The sequence below is a fragment of the Conger conger genome, chromosome 14 (assembly GCF_963514075.1).
Source record: "Conger conger chromosome 14, fConCon1.1, whole genome shotgun sequence".
In the NCBI taxonomy this organism is placed as follows: domain Eukaryota; kingdom Metazoa; phylum Chordata; class Actinopteri; order Anguilliformes; family Congridae; genus Conger; species Conger conger.
The window spans coordinates 29,862,272-29,885,015 of NC_083773.1; the positions used below are offsets into that span (position 1 = coordinate 29,862,272).

Here is a 22,744-nt window from a genome sequence, read left to right on the forward strand (position 1 = left end):
CCATGTGTCGGGATCATACAAAATTGCAATGCTCTAAGATAACATGGAATGATATCTAGGGAAATTATTTAATAATTACAACATAAAAGCATGAGCTACATCTGCATTTCAGCACTCTATTAGTGATAGCCCAGTTCATTCACCTGGTAGGATGTATTACAGTAATTAAACATCTCAGAGTTTACACATGTCATTGTTTACTGTATAATATTACCATTATAACAATGCACAATGGAAGGGAACAAACTTTTGAATGCATTAAATTAGATTCTGTCAACAACTGGAAAAAAAGCCACTGCGTTTTCTGTTTTGTTTTAATTATTAATTAATTCATTATCCTAACCCACTTATCCTGAACAGGGTCGCTGGAGCCTATCCCAGCATACATTGGACAAAAGGCAGGAATACACCCTGGACAGGTTGCCAGTCCATCGCAGGGCACACACACCATTCACTCACACACTCATACCTACAGGCAATTTAGACTCTCCAATCAGCCAAACCTGCATGTCTTTGGACTGTGGGAGGAAACCGGAGTACCTGGAGGAAACCTACACAAACACGGGGAGAACATGCAAACTCCGCACGGAGAGGCCCCAGCCAACAGGGATTCAAACCCAGGTCCTCCTTGCTGTGAGGCGGCAGTGCTACCCACTGCACCATCCGTGCCGCCACTGTTTTAACAATGTTATTCTAAATTTGCTGATTCATATCCACCGTAGTAACTCCCCGATATGAATCAGGTGAATTAAAATGTCTACTGCTTGTAGTGTCAAGTGTAAGACCAAAGTGACAATTAAAAGTTATTTTTTTCATTGTTTTAAAAAAATGTGAGAGACAGAGATTCTTGCCAGTTTACGTAAGAGAATACATCTGGATAAGATGGATTCTTTGCAACACTGAGAGCTGAGTATAGTAACCCTCTATAAATAATCATTCTTACATAGTGGAATTAATAGGCACTCTTTTAGTATTCGGTACAGAATGAATCTCATGCAATATTTATATCACACAAATAGATGGCAGTTTGAGTCCACCCCCATATCTCGGGTTTTCTCCGTAATTAACTGTGCGAGGTTCTAAACCTGAAACAATCACGCCGCTCCCTGAATCCCAAAAAAGCTAAACCTGTCACTTCCAGAGGAGAAAAAAAACAAGAAACAAAAAAACAGGCGCTGAGCCTCTTTGAGTTGCTTTTCAGAGATAGGAGAAAAAAAGAAGTGTGACCAACGAATGACAGTTCTGATGTCTACACGCCTAGAGCAAACAATAGCAATGTTGCTGACTGCTTCCAATGTTTTATTGTGTCAAAAGATACAGCACACAGCTCTGTAACAAAAAAGTCGCCTGTGGTCACAACTGTACAGGGCTCTGTTGCAGTTAGATAAGGGACGCTGGCCACATTCACGACCTGAGTGGTCAGTACCCAGCCGTTACCGGGTTTTGTGGTATTCGCTGTTGTCAAACTCAAAAGAACACTACTCGCCTTACATTTTACAGTTTTTGGGGTTTTCTTGGCAGAAAAACATGTAGTACTGCCTTGTGCATCCAGGTTAGAAAAGTAAATGAGCCAGACACTCCTGTTCACAAGATCAGCTGTCTATAAATTATAATTAGGAGAAAGGTTTTTATTTAACTTTCCGTTGATCAAACCTTGAAAATGATTGTTTTGCTCTGTAGCAGATAATGTGCTTAATTGATTGTTTTGTTATATAACTAACCCCCCCAAAAAACTTTGGTGGTAACCATGCCACCCTCCAGATTGCTGGTGCAGTCTATAGACCCTATACAGTATTTCATGAGCAGCTGTTAAATTGCATTTACATTTGCATTTTAGTCATTTGGCAGATGCTTTTAATCCAAAGCGACTTACAAGTGCATAGGTTCTTCCACAGGTTAAAAGCATCAAATCCATAACTAGTAAAATACACATGAAGAGCTGTTCTAAACAAAAATACAGTTATCATAAGTGCAATTTGTTTTCTGTTTTATTATTTACTTTATTTTTGTATTAAGGGTTAGGGTTAGACAGCCTTATGCAGCCTTATGCAAATCTCAGTAACACAAAGTGGGGCATTGGAACATACCAGACTGTCCCCAACAGGGAAAATTTAATTGACTCTGCAAGGAGCTTACAAGTTTTACAAACTCCAGAGAGATGTTTCCACCACCTGGTGACTCCTAACAAGGTTGGACAGTCTCTGAGGATTTAAGATTAAAGTAGTATAATATATATTTAATGTATTAATTTATGAATATTTTCCAGGGGAAAAAGGGTGAACATAATGACTCATGAAAAATGCAAGCAGCGTATTGCAGTGGGTAGGGGGAGTCACCCTTATACAGCAGATGCCACGGTAGGCAGTGCAGTCTTTATAGTCTGACCACCATGCTAGCATATCATGGTGATTTCCTTCCATAAGGCTGTCTGTCAAAGTATCATAACACCTTGCTGCTTGAGGAGAACTTTATATTGTTTTGTTCAGATAACTGCAGGTTGTAAACATGACATAAAAATAGCAGGTCACCTTTCACCCCGCACTGACCATGGCAGAGCCCCTACTCACTGTAAGAGCCAAAGCCAGCCCACTGAATGTGTACTGAATATTTACATAAATGGGCAGCAGTATAGTGTACACTCTCAGGTATGAAAAGTACAAATTATTGTCGCTGGGGCGGTACTCTAAAATGACAATAAAATTGTACCCCTAGCCAGTGATATATAATGAATTTATACTTTTTTTTGCTTGGAAAACATACTAATTTGTACCCAAAGAGAACAGTACTTTCAGAGTACTTTTGGGAAATTTGAATCTTGAAGAACAAAAATGTACCTCCACTGTTACTTTTTTGAGTGTAGTGTACTGCAGTAGGAGCTGCAGGTTCAAATGCCATGTGTGCTGCTGTACCCTTGAGCAAGATGCTTAATCTGATGCTAGTTGTTTCAGTACATCAGTGGATTAAATGTAACAGGCTGTGTTGCTCTAAATAATTGGATCTGCAAAACAAGCAAATAAATTAATTATCAACACAGTCAGCATGACTTCAAGGCAGAGTCATAGCCTAAATATTACTTTCAGTACTTCAGGATGGTTACAAAGTATTGGAGTATTGATATTATGATTGGTAGGGGAATGCTACCTCCTTAGCAACCTGTTAAGTGCACTGTTCTTCTCCACCATCGCCCACGAGAAGCCACCCCACCGCAGAAGCAAACTGTACTGCACAAAAAAGAGAATCTCTTAATCAGAAGATGCCTTCCCGCAACACGTGGCCCTACTTGGGCGGCTTACAATTAACAGTACGAGATCCCACATCCCTCCTCCGGAGACAACCACTCGTTAATGGTTTAGGAAGAAAGCATTAAGGTCTCCAAAAATGAATGAAACAAATGACTAGAAAAGACAAACGCCTTTTGAAAAAGCGGTGGAAAAAAAACCCAGAGCACACAAAAGCGTGTGAGGTTGCGTTGCCGGGGGAGCGGAACCCACATTAACTGAACCATGGTAAACAGAAAAGGGAGGGACAAAGAGGAGGGTGAACACAACGCCACTTGCCTTGTCTCTGCTCACCACAGCATCTGATAACGGCAATGGAAAAAGTTCTGGTTTCCTTTAGTGTATAATTGTTTATCTTAATGCATCTGAAGTTCTGTCGCACTTCTCCCAAGAATAAAAAAGAAAGAAAGATACACACCACGCACACAATAGAATTCTGTTACTGTGACAGTCAACTATGAATCATTGCAGTGAAGGTGAAAAGAGTGTTATTTATTTTGTTTACTTTTGTTTGATTGCTTTTGGTAAAGCGTTATTTGCTCTCACAGTGTGTGAATTAAGTCATTGAGGTACAACGCCGATAGGACACGACAGAAGGATGGCTGAAAAACGATTTTTCAGACTGCTCAGTGACTAGATGCAGAAACCTTGTTAGCAAATGTATTGATAGCTGGCTATATCTAAGCGTGGAGTTAGTCATGTGAATATTCCCTGCGCCCATTTTTTTATTCCTTCCAAAAATTATATATGCCAACACTGTCATTGATATATAACAGCACAGAAACAAAGTCGGGATACAGATTTAGCGCCTACATTATCATTTATTTACCAGATATAGGATCAAGAAAACACAGTGGAGAAATGTGTTTACAACTCTGGGCACCTGGTGTGCAGCTTATTCTATTGATTTGAATGGAGTCTCACCGCAGAAAAGAATTTGCAATATTCAGTTTAGATAACAGATGAGTCTTGGCTCTGAAACCAGTTGGGTTTTGTGGAAGTGCCTTGTTTGTAGCTCTGCACTTGATAAATGATTTGGAACATGTGGTCTGTCTGAAATATCAATACAATCTCTATTGTAATTAAAAAAAGAGCCTGCCAACAGTTGTTGCGCTATTCAGATTGCGAGCAGAAGCTGAATGGGGAGAGGCAATTCAGAAACTGATGAGGATTTACAAATCAAAATGGAGGGACTTGGGAAATGAAAATCAGCTTTCTTCCCCTGTCTTACTGAACAAACTTGCAGTAAAATGGATATGCAGATTATGATGGATAGTGTAATTTTCAGAGTACTGCGCTTTCAACTCTCAGGTTGTAGGTTTAATTCTCAGGTGTGGCACTCCCACTGCAACCTACAATGGCTGTGTAAGTTCCTCGAAATAAGAGTGTCTGCAAAATGGTTAAAATGTAAAATGGTTTCCTGATGTAACAGAAAATGTAGACACTTACTGTATACATACCCCTCTTTGCAAATAGTTTTGTTATAGCAAGTTCACCACCAATGTGTTGCTGCGTTGATGTTAAAGTCAAGTTAATGTGTTTCTTCAACCCATCTCCTAGCTGAAGAATTGTGCTTATTAGAAAATCCAGGTGTGTGGAACAAAATATGGGGAGGACTTTTACTTTCTGAACCTGGATTTTCCACCTCTGCATGTGAAGACTTAAGTTCATTCATTCATTCATTATCCTAACCCGCTTATCCTGAACAGGGTCACAGGGGGGCTGGAGCCTATCCCAGCATACACTGGGCGAAAGGCAGGAATACACCCTGGACAGGTCGCCAGTCCAACGCAGGGCACACACACTATTCACTCACTCATACCTATGGGAAATTTAGACTCTCCAATCTGCCTAACCTGCATGTCTTTGGACTGTGGAAGGAAACCGGAGTTCCCGGAGGAAACCCACGCAAACACGGGGAGAACATGCAAACGCCACGGGGATTCGAACCCAGGACCTCCTTGCTGTGAAGCGGCAGTGATACCCACTGCACCATCCGTGCCGCCAAGACTGATGTTACATAGTTCAATCATTGCCGTAAGTTCAAGACTGTACACTCCAAATATTTTTCACCCTGCTGTGATCCTTATGGTTTTATTTTTTCATTTTCACATCTTTAATATGTTTAATATCTTTTTTTCTATAGACTCAAAAGATAAACCAAACGGAAAATGCTTAACCATATTATTCAAATCTGCCAGCACTTGTTTATTCAGGGTGAGGGCAACACACGCTGTAATTATATTATGTAACTATGATTTGCAAACAATTGACAACATAAGAAGCATTGTATTTGTAGTTAGAATTACATTTAGTAAAGTAAGAATTTGTAATGTAATATTGTAAACACACTTTTATTTGATTCATTTGATTCATTGCATGGACATTTAAAGCCAATTGAAATACAAAATGTCATCATACTGGAATGAGGGTAGGTTTTGTAAATGAAAAGAATGGAAATCTAATCTAATTAAAATTACCAGCACACATGTGCTGTAACATACTACATATAAACTACATAATATTCATAATTTTCATATTGTGAAATACAGCAATCAATTATTTGTATTTTTGTAATTTACATTTACGGTTCATGCTATATGTTCATTTCATAAACTTTCAACGTTTCTAAAAGTCTGACAAATGATGTATTTGGTATTGCTTATTTTCTGATTTTGAAAGTGCAATGGTAATCCTTCACTAACTAGTGATGATATTTCTTGGTTAATAAATGGGATACTATTTAGCTAGTGAGTTGGGCTGTATCTGTTTATCTGTTTTTTATGCATGAAATTACCCCCTCCTGAAAGATGTGTGCATGAACTGGCCCTTCAGGTCACCAAACACATTACGAGCCTAATCATGTGAGAGACATCAAACTATATCACTTACTATTCCTCAACTAATGAAATGCATAGCACTGGAAGTAAACAAGCTTGCTTGCTGATTTCTTGGGCAAAATAAACGATAAATAATCAAATAATGCAAACAATGTTTGCATTCTTTATAGTGCACTCCAAGTATCTGTTTTCTTACTGATAGAAAATCTAAACAACAACAAGGCAACAGTAAGTGATGGCGTTGGTATGTATGCGAGTAAGAACAAAACGACTTAGATTCTGCTTCTAGGCGTATTTGTTTTGAGCAGCTGGTTCTGCCAGGATTAGAGTTTCTAGATCTAGATCACCCAAACTAGAATGATCTAGAATGAGAACCTGAGTGCCAAGCCTATCACTCCTGGGAGGACGTGTCTGTGGAAGTGCTAATCTTAGGGGTCGTGGGCCAGTTCACCGCCAGTCAGCACGGCCGGCACTGGTAGCTGGGTAACTTAGCTATTTCTCACCCCAGCAGAGGCCAGTCTTTTCCTGTTGGGGGTGGGACACATTGGCAGTGAGCTGTAGAGCCTAACTCCGCGCTCGCCTGCACCGTATCTGTTCTGTGGAGAGAGGGAGAGAGGGAGAGAAGAAAAGAGGGGGAGGAAGGGGCTTCAGTCTTAATTGCATGGAGCACTTCCCGGAAAGTTGTCACCTATGCCTTCGCGCGACCTCTCACACGGCGAGGTAAACCGCCCGCCCACCCCCGCCCGTGATTCCCGCTGTTGCCACCGGCTCTTTAGCGGAGGTAAGCAGAGGGCCGTAGAAAGGGAAGGAGCAAACGTTCATCTTAAAATGACTCAACAGAGTTGGAGAAACGGTCGGAGATGTTCAAACCCGCGTTCCAGGGCCCGATAACGTGTGGGCGTCCCCGGAGACCGGTGTGTCCGAATATGTGTCGGTTTTCGCCGGTAGGCCTCTAATTGGCTGTGATCGTTTGGGGAAAAACACGCCACCGCATCTGCGTCATTGCCATGGCGATGACAGCTTTGGTGATCTGCGGCATTCCCCACACAGGCGAGAGTGTAGCTCAGTTACTGTTACCACCAAAGAGATGAAGCAGCGACCCAGTGATCCGATAAGGCAACATGCCGCCAGAAGTCTTGTAAAATTCTAGTAACATTCCTGTTGCATTCAACTTGACAGTGGGTATCGGCCAAAAGCACCTTTGAGACGGCTCTGGTTCGCATAGACCATAGAGAAGGGCTTCTGATGCTGATATTTTCCCCTTCTGTGCCTTGGTTCAAATAAGGACTGGCAGGTCCTCCCATGGGGGACCTTACACCATGTCCCACAGACTCCATTTTAAACTCAGAGCCTTGCACAGTCATGGAGAGCTGACACAAGATGGTGTTGGGGGAGGGGGTGAGGAGGTATGGCTCCAACAAGTACACAATCTGACATCGGCTCCACCTCCCGACAACACCTGCCAGTGTAAGCAGCCTATGAGGGCCGTGATGAATTAGCTTGGGATCGATAACGTAAACATGCTCCCTGCAGTCTACCTCTGATAGCCCTGCACGCTTTCAGCCTGGTATCCAGTATTTACCTGCTAAACTCTACTCTGGTGGGGGGCAGGGTGGTACAGTGGCAACCCGAGAGATGGCTGTTCGTACTGTTTACTGGACATGTTGTTCTCGACTTTGACTTGTAAGTACTTGCCAGTGTTGGCCTCTTCTTTTCCTTCACAAACACATGCTAGCGAGTTCTTGGATAATCAAAATGAACTCAACAAGCTGTGTTTGTGAAGAAAACAGTAACCCTGGCATGAAACCGGCTCGGGCTAATTGTCTTTAAGAGTTGCATTGATGTCATGAATATGGTTATTTTTTTATTAACATTTTATAATAAAGAGGTGTGAATTACATCCTTTAACCAGACAACACAGTATGTTTCTGCAGGAAACTGAAGCAAAATGTGTTTATTGAAGATAAGGGCTTCCCAAACCTTCCCCCCAAAATGAGTTATTTGGCTTTTAGTTCAAACCTCTCTCTGAGTCTGTTAGAGTAACTGAACCCATGATTGCTCCCATGATTATTGATTATTGTTGCCTTTAAACTGACTTAACGGCATGACTCTTATTTTCCTCACGCGGGTGTTTAGTGTCAGTGACTAAGTGTGGATGTCACTGTGATTCCATCTATAATTTAGTCAATCAAACAATCAATCAAATTCTACTTAACATACCCGCCACGCCCCCCCCCCCCAAAAGAAATTGCAATGGCTGGTGTTGCAGAGCAGAAATGCATTGGCTGTCTGAGAACCGATTCAATTGATTAGCATGCCCTTGAATAAACAAGGGGTATTAATTCCCCTTAGCGCACATATCTATTTCTGCTGTAATGCGCCCTTAGAGGGCAGATAATTGTTAAAGGGTAATTCAGACTAGTGATAAATTAACAGCTCTTTGCTCTGGGGAATATCCATTTTGGTTGGAATGAGAACTAGCACACACAGGCTCCAGCTCTGCAGCTGTGAAGCCCTTCTCTAGATGAAAGACGTGCCGTTTTGATATTACGAGGGGAAAAAAACATCCTTAGCGAGCTCTAAGTAAAATCGTTTACTCACAGGGCAGTTTACACCTGCTGAGCCGCACGGTGGCTCAATGCTACTGCTACTTATTGTAAATTCTAATCATTATTGATGTGAGGCTGCACCTCTTTCCCTCTTCAGCTGAAAGCCCCACAGTAAGACACAAGCATTATAAAATAATAACAGCTCTTTCACCTTAGCGCTAATGCACTCATGCTTATAACTACTGAATTATTTACTTTTAATGAAACGCCTCGAGCAACAGTTTTAAGTCTCAGCGATCACTGGAAGTGTATAAATTATCCACAAGGAACACTTTCTGACACAAATTTCAATTACGCTTTTTATTATGTAGTATGAAAAGAAAAAGCGTTTTGAGATCCGTGCCAGATCCTCAACATTACATTCTTAATTGTAATATAGATTTTGTTTTTATTTCAGTGAAGAAACAGACTGATGAGACTGAAACTCCTGTTGAAAACATACGATGAGACAGAAACGCCAACTCAAAATAAACATTTTTACATTTTAAAATGTTTTCTTCTTCTTCGTCCAACTCTCCGAATTGATCGGCATAGCCGCAGTTCGGCGTAAATCGGGCCGAGACTCTCCGGGGTATCCTTACGCAAATTATGGAAATTCAATTTGCGGTGATGTTGGGAAAATTGATAATTAGGATCACCTTGGGTGCGGGGGGGATTGGCACTGGTTGAACGGGCCAGTGACAGCTGTAATCCAGAGACACTCGCTCTGGAAGCGGAGCTCAGTCCGAGGGCGCTGACTGAGGCAGGCCCCACTTGACTGTAGTCTTGACTGACGCTAACGTGCACGGGGTGAGCACTATCTGACGCTACAGCTCCGAACGCATGGACGGGAGGGGGCCGGACTTCCTTATCGGGCCCCAATAACTACGTTATTAGTGCTTTAAGAACTCCCCCTCCCCCAAAAAAGAAGGAAATCCATACGTTTGTAATCTTCTGTCAAAATTTAACGCGCTCCAGATGCCAGAAATATCCTCCGTCTACTTTAAATGCCAATCAAAGTCAGGAACGGTTGAAAATAGAGGAGAAAAAAGCAGGGTGCTGTTGCGGCTATGCACAGTTCCAGATACGATTCACGGGGAAAAGCAGTACTGTATTTATATGAAGTCATCATTAATCACGAGCAAACCTGCTGGGAGCGTTTTACCATCTGTTACTCATATAGAGGGCAACTTTACTAGGTGGGGGATTGGCTTAAAAAGTTCAGGAATTTGATATATTCTACTTTTACAACATATTGAGGCTCTAGTAATAGAGTTTGACGATTCCCAACATATTGCAATCTACCTGGTACATAAACAGCTCACGTGGAATATGAGAAAAGGTTTCAGAACCTGTCCTATAGATATGTATGCTTCCTGCTCACCCCTACTGGAATGAATTATGTTTATGCAGGAAACTTCACAGTATGTGACAGCGAGGCACTTTGATTGACACCCTTCCTACAGTAGGCCACGTGCCTTTCAGTTGCACCTCCCTTCCTTCCCATATTCTGTGCTCCACACCACCAACCCCAGATTTCTGAATGAGGTGGTGATTTAGTCGCATTTGAAAAGCGTCACTCCACTCAAAGTTGAAGGATGATCTGTGTACAGCCGGCGATTTGTGTGGAAAGAATTTGTGCCCGTTCTTTGAAATTCAGCCTTCTGACATCCTCTGTTTTTATTTAATTTCACTGCAGCCATATATCAGAGCTTCTGTACTTCTGCACAATTCATTTACAGATACCAAGAGCAAATGGCCTGTTGACCCAGGCATACTGAGGGAGACAGGAAGAGAGAGCGTGTGACGTACTGTGAAAGGACCAATGAGCTCGTCCATTAAAAAGACCAGCACAATATGCAGAAGTGCAGGGGGCTGATAGTCCATTAGCACAGCGTACTGCTGAAGATTTCTGTGTATCCATCTGTTATTCTGGTGCAGTGGTTTCTGGGAAAACCTCACAATGGCAGTTTGAATTGAACTGCAGAGATCAGCAGCCTTCGCGAATAATCTGACTGAGTGTGTGTGTGTGTGTGTGCCTGCCTGCGTGTGTGTGCATGCGGCTGTGTATGAGAGAGAGAACGTCTGTAAGTGCTTGTGTATATGTGAACACGTGTGCATTTTGTATGTGGTTATGTGCATGTATGTATGTCCACACATTTGTCTGTGTACTTGTGTGTATGTGAATGTGTCCACATGGTTTGCATATGTGAACCACATGCACACAGTTACATATATGAACAGATAGTTTGGGTCAATATATGTATGCACAGTGCATGAATCTGTTTAATACTTTCTGCTGAAAAAGATTGAAAAACTTAAATTTACATATTTTCTTTGTATGTTCCTGAAAGCAACAGTTAGGCTGATCATTAAAGAAAAATGAATATTCATTACAAGGAATAAATGACATCCGCTCTGTTCCATTTCAAAATATTTCTATTCAATTTGAGAAATAATAAGCCTTATCTGTATGTTGACATACTTCGTTCATTGTGAAAGATGTGAAATGCTTATTAGGATGTAAAATGCGCCCTTTGCACTGCATTGTTTTCAGTGTATATTGTTTGGAAGCTTTCAGAGCGGTTGAAGGCCTATCAAAGACTTATTTTAATACATTGCTCCTGTCACTCGACTTCGACAAGCCCAGTGAATCACGATGAATCATTGCTGATCATTTCGTTTGTGCGCGCAGTTAGAACGCAGTAAAAATCAAATTGCGGTGCGAAGCGTTTTATTCCTAGACAGCCTGCTTCTGTGCATTCTGATCTAATGGCGTTTCCCTTTAAAGCTGAAACACACTGCCTTCATTTCAAAGTGATTTAGGGATTATTTCCCCAGCCCTGCTGCAAAAAAATGCATTAAAATAATCTGCCATTTGCATGTTTCATCTTCACAAAGGAACAACCCCTTCCCCCCTTCTCCCTCTCTCCCTCCCTCCCTCTCTTCCTCCTCATCTACTTACTGCCATCTGTTCTTTCTGCGAATCCTAGCAGAATACACAATTCAGAAATCAGAAGACTCTCCGTGTCAGAGCCCTGTCACAGAAATGGGGCCACGCCCACAAGCAAACGGCCATTGTGACAAAACCACTCCAGAGCTACAGTATATTCAGTATTTCATTAGGAAAAGCAATTCATTACATTTGAGACGTATTATTATTATTATTATTATTATTATTATTAAATCAGTCAGTAGAACACATCTCTGCAGTACCAGTTTTAAGCTACTGCTCAGCACAACCATGAGCACTAGGAGCTGGCTCTTTCTATGTGACAGGACAGATGAGGCGGAATGTTCTGGAATCTGAGTGCATATGAATAAAGGGGAGGGGGAGGGGGGATGAGGGGGGAGGAGGGAGGGGGAAGGGCGGGCAAACAGTGGGGTGTGGTCACTGCCCACAGAGGCCAGGCTTCTCAGTACCATCAGAGGAAATGCTTCTGCCAGTCAGTGTTTTATAAGTAAGACTCAGGAGAGCCCCTCTGTAAGTGTGTGTGTGTGTTTGTGTGCATGTGCGTGCATGTTAGCACATGTGTGAGTACATGCGTGTACGAGTGTGTGTGCATGTTTGTTTGTGTTCATAAAGTCTGTTTGGCAATTCTCATTTAGAATGTCTAGGTGTTTTGACCTTTTGCCCCTTTTCACCACAATCAACTCATTTCATCTAATGCACAGACTTTACTCCTGGGAGCTGTTATAGTGCTTTTATCATATTATCATTTCTTCACACAGAATAAATAGCAGGCACGCTCAGAAAACCACAAGCCTCCACTGTGCTGCCTTCATCCAACGCTGTTTACAGACTGACAGTTGGCTGCGACTGTCGATCAAGGCACGTGCCCTGACACGCAACCTTTCGGGCCTCTTTGTTTGATAATGTCTCCTGCCCTCGTCGGCGCACCGTTTAAAAGACCCCTCTTCTCCGCCGCGTACACTCTCTCCCGCACCCTGTGATGAACACAAATGGCTTTCATTCTGGCAGAAATGCCTTGCTGTTTATCGCAGTAGGCATCAAAGAGGTGTAAATGTGCAAAACTATCCAAATCCCTCCAGACACTTCAGGCTTCACAGACGAATCTAACGGCGCACGCTAAATTGTTTACTCACAGGTCATTTTTCCATTCTGCGCCGCCGAGATAAGTCATCATTAGCTCCATGGCGACAGCTTATGGAAGAGAGACGGAAGCCGAGACGAAGCTTCGGGCGTAAACGACGCTACCCCCCCCTCCCGCCGCCCCCCTTCCTACCCAATGGGGTACATTACTACCATCACTGACGGCCTGTGGCCTCTGATTTTCCTTCAGGGTTCAGGGGGTGTACTGTACTGGTCAGACCTCCTGTAGTCGCTGTGGGTATACCTTGGCAGTGGCCCCTTGCAGTACAGCTGTATTAATGCAGGGGTTGACTGGCGCATGTCAGAGAGATGTGACAAACACAGGGGAAAGAAGTACTGGGTGGGACTAGGGTGGCAGCTACTAATGCCCACAGCTGCTGCTTATAGTACAATTCTTCCAAAGCTTGGTCACATGATTATGGAAAGGTCAGGAGCTAGGGAAAGAGAGAGTCCAATGGGTGTCTGTATAACTTCACACAAATGGCCTTCAGATAGAAGAGGCACTGCGCCGTGGTTTTGACACGGTTAAACCGGTTTACGTCACGGTAAAGGGGAGAGCAGCAATTGTTCAGCATCAATTTAACTCCAACTGAGTTTATACGAGTCCAAGAGCGATCAGATGTACTTTCTGAGAGGTGAATTAGCAGTGAAGGTTTCACTGCACGCACAGAGGCTGCTCTCACACAAACTTCCCTGCCTTTAATCGCACACATCTAAATAAAATTATGTGTGGGATGGGAGTTGGAAACAGCAGGCAAATAAAGGAATCACAATGTGTCTTCACTTGTCCCTGTCTCTTGTTCTATTTTAATGTTTCTTTACCAGGCGTCCAAAACCATGTTGTGGGCAAGATCTGCGATTCGGTTCAGTCCAGAAAAATGTACTTGGCACCCGTTACAAACCGCGCGCTCCAAACAATTGTATCAGTCTGCGTCCTTGTGCTCGACCATGCAGAAAATAAACAGGCCGGCCTGCTCCTCAGCTTGTGCGTTGGTCATCGAACACAGTAACACGTTTCTGTCTCTCGGGAAAGCTCCTTTGGCAAATCTGATTTTTGCCAGGATTTTAATCTACTAGCAGTGGATAATCTGAGTATGAATCGCAGTGCTTAGCCTGGAAGGCATCTTCTTGGTGGTGCTATTCATCACCTCTAAATATAGGCCTTACAGCCTCCGTCAGTCGCCCAGAGAATCCGGCAGCTGCCCCCAGCCTTCGCCCGGTGAGTAAGAGCATTACTGCCATTGCTCAGTCCCAGAAAACATCGTCGCCTTCGACTACGCTCAGGGACCAGTGAGAGCGTCAGTAAACCACAGAAAAATGAACTGCCTTTCCCCCCGCTCACGCATTGTACGAGCGAGCGGCGAAAAATGCTAGCGATGGCGGACGGTATTGTAAACATTTTATTTCTAAACGAATGTCCGCCATTAACTTCCAAGAGAAGTCGAGAGGCAAGCACGCAGTCTAACAATTGTTAAATGTGCCTCGTCTCCCATAACAAGGAGCATAAACGATCGTTAAGTGTGTCTTGTTATGGGAAACATTTATTGTGGGAAGAGAATGGCGAATAGTTCACACTTTCCTCGCTGTTGGAGCCAGACCAGCAAAGCGAGAGTGTTCAGAGAAGGAACATGGAACGACTCTGCATGTAGGAGCATAAAACTGGGACTCAGACTGGGTCTCGGAGAGAGACGGTGTGTACGGGTACTGCCCTGCATTCCGTTCTCGGGCGGGGCCACTCCACGGCGAGCCCGTTGGAACATTTGGCAGGGACGAACACATGTGTTACATTAAGCCCAGATCTGTGTAAATAATACGGGCCTCAACAAATTCCTTCCAAACCCCGCTGATGCAACAGCTTACGTTACAGGTAACACAATACCCGGTTGCCTGGGTGACAGGGCTTGTTGCATTAGCCGTAATGGGAAAGTGCAAATCGCTGTGAGACCAATGCACCAGTGGCAGTTGTCTTTTTATTTGAAAAAATTAGAAATGCTAAAATGACAAATGAGTTGCAGTGTATGATCTTAAATCTATTGTATAGTCATAGTATGTAACTATAATCAACCTTGTTCTAGATAAGACAGATACAGATAAGACAGTATAGCTCAATAGCTGCCATTTTATAAGTCCAACACCCACCCTTCCTTTGTTTCTGTTCTATGTTTCTTTCTCCTCGACAATCAGCTCTTTCTTTTCTTCAGCTGCTTGCTGCCCGTAGATGCACTGTGCAATTTCAGAGCCAAACTGACCGGTAATGGTGTGTTTGCTTTGCCGTCTGTCGGGGGAGTCCCCACACAAAAGTTACTAGTCTGCAGACATTATCTTCGCAAACACACAGCGCAAGCTTCCTGTGGCCACAAGCTTTGTGTTTGCTGTGTGAAAGGTACACCGAGAATCTAGCCTGTCCAAATCTGCCCGGCATAGCTCAGGGAAGGGACAACTGATAACAATGGAACAACTTCTGTCACATTCAGTTACATTTGGACATTTTGAATCTGGTACCTTAACAATCCTTACTGGATATATTTGCCAAAAGCTGTTTATGTTTTTTTTCTAAATGCCCACATATTTCATTAATAAATTCAATAACAGTGTATGTATATGGTACGAGTGTGAAAAGACAGCCACGGGGTACGTACAGTTGCAACGCGATGACAGCGATAAAGCTACACACTCTTACAAGGCTCTTTAAATCTGATTACATAGTTACTGTCATCTGGTGGTTGCTTCAAGAAACTACAATACTGTTGAAAAGTCCCACACACTTTGGACCATTCGTGTTGTGTAGATACAAATCTAAAAAATACTTGACTTATAACAGTTCATTTAAATGATGATTAATGGCTGATTTGTCTGGACAAAAAAATGTGTATTGGCTATGTTTACCCAACTTTAACCTGAATAAATGTGTAATGAAATTTAGCTGTGCTTTTCAACATTAGCACATTGAATATGAGTATTTTTTACGCATGGTTACTTCCTGAAGTATACTATGGTAATGGAGATATACTGAGTGACGACATACTAAATACTGTACTCAGGTGTGTGTCTTTATTGAAAAAGAAGGAAAAAAGTGTTCTGCTCATTTATGAAACAACCGCTGAGCTTCAGGTTGTACCTCTAACAGCCCGACTCCAGCTCTTGTTCTTTGGATCAGGCATCACAACTTTGAGAACACAGCTGAAAAGCCCACTTCATTCGAAAACTCTGCTGATAAAATGCTCAGAAAACACGAGCCGCCATTAGTGCAGCTTTACTGATCAAACCGCGCTCGGCTAACAAGAGCGTCCCCGCTGCTCAGGGATACGCCGGGGTGCTGTAACAGATCGCAGAAAAAACTCACGAGAAGTGTGTACGCGCTCCGTTCACGCCTCGGCTCCAGAGCCCGGCGCGCTTTGATTCTAAAACACCAGCTTCTGCCGCGTCTCGCGCTGCGCTCAGGGAAACCGGCCGCTGAATTAGCATCGCCCCCCCCCCCCTTACCACGCAGGCGGGCGGCGGTGGCAGCCGGGGGAACTGGGTCGGGGGTCAGCGCCGGCCTTGTTCCACGCTCCGGTCGGACCGCGAGTGTCAGCGCTGCTCCGGCTCCCTAATGAGTCTGTCAGGGTCCGTTAAAGCCGGGCCCTCCCTCCAGTGGCCCCGGCCCGCAGACAGCTCTTATTAGCCGGGTAATGGCATGCCACAGGGGCAGATTAAGCTGGCACTGTGGAGGCCCTCCTATCATCTTTTCATTTATCTGCTTTTGATGCAATAAAGCCCACTTTTCCTGGAGCTGGTAATGGCGATAGCATCGCGGGAGGAAGGGGTAAATGAAATTAACACAGGCCCCCCAGATAAGGTTCAGGGAGACATCTGTCACTCAGAAAGGCCTGGAGGAGGTCTTACTCGCTAAGCGATCTCTGCCCATTGAGAGAAAAATAAGATACACTCGCAATTTCTGCTGTTGGCACCGTCATATCTTATGAGTGTCAACTGGTCATCTGCAAAATGTAAGGCCATAATAAATATGTAGTAATGTAGTGTGGCATTCTTGACATGAATGTACCACAACAAATGTGGAATTCCTGAACCTAATGTACGTTTTCCCATAATGCAATTTTAAAAAGGGCACATCCAATCACTATGGTCCACCCAATAAACCGGATGGGCTCAATTGTGAATATAACACACACAAACTGTTTGGGGGACGGAAAACAAATGAGAACAGTTATAAAATTCAAATAGATTTTATATTCGATTTGGAACTTATTGCATAACTTCTGCCATGACATTCTGGCTAAGCTGAATTTGACTAAATTTTTCTTGCTTCAAAGGTAGATCACTATCACTGTCAAATTATTTTCTTCTAAAAAACAGGAAGTAAATATGTAGATAAAAGCAATTAAATGTTTCTAAAGTTCCCTTTTTGTACAGCGGTCAGGCTTCACACGTATTCCTTGCAATGTACTTTTCCGTAAATGTCCTTAACCACCAAGTCAAATACCTACATACTAGGCCAATCAGCAGCCACTTCCAAACATCTCAACTGGAATTCCACACTGCAATAACATAAAATGTCTGCTTTAAAGGCCTGCTCAGTAATTGACCTTAAACGAGGGGGAAGTACAGCAGAAATTTCAGGTGCAGATTTACGCCGCGCTTCCCATTAAACCCAGCCATTCCTCTCCTCTCGACAGCTCTTGGTAAACACAATACTTGGGGGCCAGCCCGTTACACACTTTCTAATGGCCTGGCAAGCGCTGGGCTGTTATCACCCCAGCCACTCCGAGCCAATGGCGTGATAAGCTGCTGCTTATTGTCCAAGACCCGTTACATAAACACCGCCAACATTGCCCTTTCATTGTTGAGCTTTCCCCATTTCCAGCCGATTGTCCAAACGTCTGAGAGGTGATACCAACACCCCCATCCAGGATCTCATCGTCTGCGGGTTCTCAATTAAACCACAAATCTAGGCCACAGTGAGGAGGTTGCGGGCATTTTACCCCCTACTATCTTCCACCTGTATTGTACCAGATAGTGCCTTATGTTTTTTGAGGGCATTTACCCCCATCACACTGCCAGGCTCCTTTTGAAGTGCATGGTCACACAGAAGAAGCGTAAAGTCGAAATTTCAGACAGGAAAGGGTTAAGTCTCTTATCTCTGGTCTCCAGAAGAAATTCCTACTAGAAGCCACAGTCCACTGATTTCCTGCTCTCTTGCCCAATGCCCTATTTTTACCCACTGCTCTAGAATACCACTGACAGCTTTTTCCTTGTCACTGACACATTTCCTGCCATTTTCGTTATGACATTTCTCTTCTGGGTTAGTTCAACGACATTTCAAACAGCTCCCTTTCTCGATTACAACCTTTACCGAACTGTTTGAATTCAAATATGTAGCTCTTTCGCCTTTCCAAGTGTTTTAAGGCCAAATTTGTACAGGCACTCCTGAGTTTTCTACTCTAACGGAGTCACTGTTTTTGTTTAACGCGTGCTCTCAGCACAGATCCTTAATTTACCTTAATTTCAGTTATCTCTTTCACAGAAAGGTGAAGAGGAAAACAAATTGAGGACCATGGCTTGGTAAACCATATTACTTTCTATTCTTTTCGGGGAAATGTATCATAGAGATTTATCAGGGTCAAATACTCCAGGCCTACAGACACAGCTTTACACCGACCTGCTTGTTAGGTCCCCACTCTACATTTACTGACCTCACTTATCTTCCACTTGGCTGGGACACTGAGGCATTAAGGAGCACAAGTCAGCATTAAGGGCCACAAGTCAGCATTAAGGAGCACAAGTCAGCATTAAGGGCCACAAGTCCGCATTAAGGGCCACAAGTCAACATTAGGGGACACAAGTCAGCATTAAGGGTCAGAAGCCAACATTAAGGGCCACAAGTCAGCATTAAGGGCCAAGCATTAGCATTTAGCGTCTGTGCCTGACCGAGGCAGCAAACGACATCAGAGGCTAATAAAGCTGTTTTGATGGGAGGGAACGGAGATGTGCAACCTAGCTGCTAATGCGGCATCAGCTGCAATCAAGATGATGCCAGATGGACAAGCAAGCATGCCTGTGGTCTGCGGTAATCGTAGCTGGTGAAATGCGGCATGCATCCGCAGCCACGCTAATGCCGTTTAGTTTATCTCTCTGTAGATAATCATACACACAATTTGCTGAAGGAAAAATAAATGTTTTATATTAATTCACAGACCGGGTACAGCAGTGCCATTAATTGCTGAGAGGCCGTTGCAGAGAAGCGGACACTCTGGTTGGGATTCCAGGTTAAACCCGTTTAAGTGAGGCCGTCGCGGGAGATAAAAGCAGATGACCGCACGCGTGTCTGGCTTGTGCGCCAGCAACCAGCGGCGGGGCAGACCTGGCAACCCCGTGATCTCTGGCGGGGGCGACACGCTTCAGAGCCTGGCTCTGGCGGTTTTGCGGTTCCCTGCTCTCGGTCGCGAGAGGAGCGCAGCTGGTAGGGCGGGGGTCACGGGGACCCCAGTACAAAATGCTACCAGGGTCCAGCACTGGGGAATTCATCATTACAAATCCTGGCTTTCGCGTAGTTTCCAGGGTCTGTTCGGAAACGAGAGAAAAGGGAATAAGGTCCTTCGCCAGGATCAGAACCAGAACACAGCAGCAGCATCTTACCAAGGTGCATTCAGTCATTGTCACAGTAACATAGGGCCCCATTTTGGCAGTAATGGCCCAATTGTCAAACTCTAGCAGGAACTTACAGTAGGTGCACCCAACTCAATTTCCACAATATAGTGACTAGAGAGTGTAGTGTACCTGTGACACAGCTGTGAAAGGGTTAAATGGTATGATTACCTGTGGGCCTTGATGGAGGTTTGTTTTCATTCTGGCCAATCAGATCAACTGCTTTCTTTCCATTCAATACCACTGCATCAAGGCCATAGCAAACTGGCAGTTACGTCATGTTTGATAAACTTGGCTGGTAGATCCGTAATCCATTCATTATTGCCGTTTTTTATTTTTTATTGTCATTTCGAGTACTAAATCTTATTTATAGACCAGAACTACATTTTGAGTTTAGACTTTTTAAAACTATAACTGACACAGTACATATTCTTTAGTTAAATTGCTGAGTGCAACTGCATAAGAGTTATTGGCAGTTGGTCCCTTTAGGTTTATTATCGGTTCTACTGTACATGCATTTATATTATGTAAAAACACATGTTTGTAATTTGACTTGTGTAGAGAAGGTCTATAGCAACATCCCTCAAACAGTGTTATGTGATTGCTGGTCTTCCCCATATGTTACACCACCAAAATGGGAGAAAGTATCTTTGAGTTCCTGGCCAGGGTGGGTCAAACTAATTATTCAACACCAAATTAGTCCAGCGCCAAACATTTTTATTGACATTTTATTGCCTGTTGGCCTTCCTAAACCATTTGCAGAGGCAAAGCACTTTAAGTTTGCACAGGACGTAATTAGCAAGTCCACTTAACGGCAAGGCCTTTTGCGGCACCGTTGCCACCAAAACAGGGCCCGTTGTTTTGTTCTGTTTTTTTCCAGAGAGATTTAGAATAAGGCCACGTGGTATATGCAGAATCATACTGATTTCTGCCTTCCTGTCACTTACATTTAGATCAACGCAATGACTGGAAAAAGGTTGAAAAACAAGCCGCAATCGATAGTCCCCCCCCCACCTCCAACTCCTTCCTGCTGAAATGTACACAAATCTGATACACAGAGTGGCACAGCTATTCTCTTTCTCAAGGGAAAATAAGACAGAGAAATAAAAAATAAAGGTATGTATCTGATAAAGCGTGTGGGGAGCTGTATTAACTGGGAGCACATATGCCAGCCGCAAACAAAAGACATTTCAAATGAAGTAATAAATCACAGTTATAGAAGTGGCTGCTGTATTACTTTGTAAAGAATTCTCAAAATAATGTATGCTAAATCCATACAGTATAGTTGGATGGAAAAGCATTTGCGATCGATACATTCCTTCCACTAAAGGCAATAATGGTACATAAATGGAACATACAATGGCCAGCTGAATGTTGGATCAAAGTAAGGCTTGCCAGTTGCTGACCATTAATTGAAGCTGCTCTCAGAGGATCAATTTTCTTTTTCACTCTAGAGGCTGATTTAAGGATTTTGCTCAGTATGATGACTTTCCAGAAAATTCTAAGTAATCTAATGTGAAACCATTTCGTGCACGACTTGCAAGCAATCTTCAGATATTACGTGAAAATACTTAATGTTGCAAAATCACACATGAAGTACAAGAAGATTGATTGACATACTATATTGTGGATTGATGTTCAGCCAAGAATTATTATGAAACGGTGGTGCATACAATGTCATTTTCATAGTTTCTTGTACAGTACACTTGAATGTGTTGCTGATGAATTCAATGCTAACTCGTTATTCAGCACTCATCTAATAATCACAGCCATTTATTTTCCCACAGGGATTGAACCCCCTCTCCTCCTCACTTGCCACTGCAGTTTTTCTGTGCACACTAGCTCCTCCCATCTCCCAGTGCTTGCTGTAGACTGTTTTTCCATGGTAATGGGCTAGGGAAAGCAGCCACCCATGTGAAAAAAGGCACCCTGTGTTGAAGGCATATAGACTTATCTCACTTACAGAGGCTCTAAGCTTGACTGCCAACCTGGATGGCCAACCTGTGACCAAGGAATAAATCATTTTGATTTGTTTCCCTTCTGTCAATCCGCACGTGCCGTGCAGATACCGTAATATGTTTTGCATCAGTGTTGGCTTTTTGGGTAAAAAGAATCAGAATAAAAACAGAAACAAAAGCAATTATTATGGCTTGGATTTGTAAAGCACCTTTCGTCCAAGGATTTCTTAATGCTTTTTTGAGTAAAGGGGGTAACTTATCTTGGCGGTTGCCCGTGTGTATGTGTATGTGTGTGTGTATGTCTGTGTGTGTTGTGTGTGTATGTGTGTATGTCTGTGTGTGTGTGAACGTGTGAGAGAGTGTGCGCTCACCAAGATGAAATGGATTACAAAGTCTAAAGTCATAAATAATAAGGGCTATAAATCCTGTCAATATGTCAATAAAGCAATAAAAATGCAAGCAGCATCTCGATTGTGTCCTAGTGTTGGGCAAATAAAACGTGCAGCTCGACTTCCTTACCCAGCAGGATGTCCGTTTCAGGCAGATTTACCACCACAGATGAGGGTGCAGTATTTGACCTGCCTTAACTGTGCCCAGACAACCATTTTTTGCATGTTCAATCTGCACAGTTGGCCAGTAGTACCCCATTTAAAAGCAGTTCAGACGGGATATAATGCTCAGAAAAACATTCAGAAGGCCCCGCTCGAAAATTGGTGTTTTTGCGAGGCTTCTATTTATTTGAACGTTACTTTGAGGGGAACCCACCTGGTGTGATTTAATATCTTGTGAACAGTGGGGTCATTGTCCGACCATGCAGAGAGATATGGTCTGAGTGACCCATTTAGGGCGCATGCATAGGTCTGACAAGGGCCTGTTTATGGTGGCTGAAATGCTCCAGGCACTGAAATATGGCTGCATATGCTTCATACCAAGAAAGGAATAAAAATATATTTGTCTGACTGCGACACAGATTTTAACTAGAGTAGCAGGCAGTGCGCAGGAGATAACCGATCCTCTGTGTAAAAAAAATTGAGATTTCATTTGACCTCTACATGGGAACTGCTGGATTTGATCATAATCACAGAAGCCTTCTCTTAATCTGCTGAGATTTTGAGGCAGCGGTAGCAGAATCTCAAGTAGATTGCTGGAGATGTGTTAAAAATAAGATCAACTGATATGTTAGCCACTGCCAGCAACAGTGTTTACATCAATGTCATTGCTTAAATGCAGGGGTTTTCTTGCCAATAAAACTGGAAACAATGGAAGAGAGCAAAGTAAATCCGGATTCTAAATAAATAGTCTCTGCAGTGCTAGGGAGCCA

The 22,744-nt window shown here is 43.2% G+C and overlaps 1 protein-coding gene across 4 annotated transcripts in view; it reads right to left on the reverse strand.

Annotated features, from left to right (window-relative positions):
* tox2 (TOX high mobility group box family member 2) overlaps positions 1-22,744 on the reverse strand; it is a 125,631-nt gene that overhangs the window by 69,322 nt on the left and 33,565 nt on the right. For 3 of the 4 annotated variants that reach the window (XM_061220513.1, XM_061220510.1, XM_061220509.1), the window contains exon 2: positions 6,622-6,714. The exons of the other annotated variant lie outside the window; for it this stretch is intronic. In XM_061220513.1, coding sequence (XP_061076497.1) covers positions 6,622-6,714 — 93 coding nt within the window. The remainder of the gene's footprint in view (positions 1-6,621; positions 6,715-22,744) is intronic. 4 annotated transcript variants of the gene reach the window in all.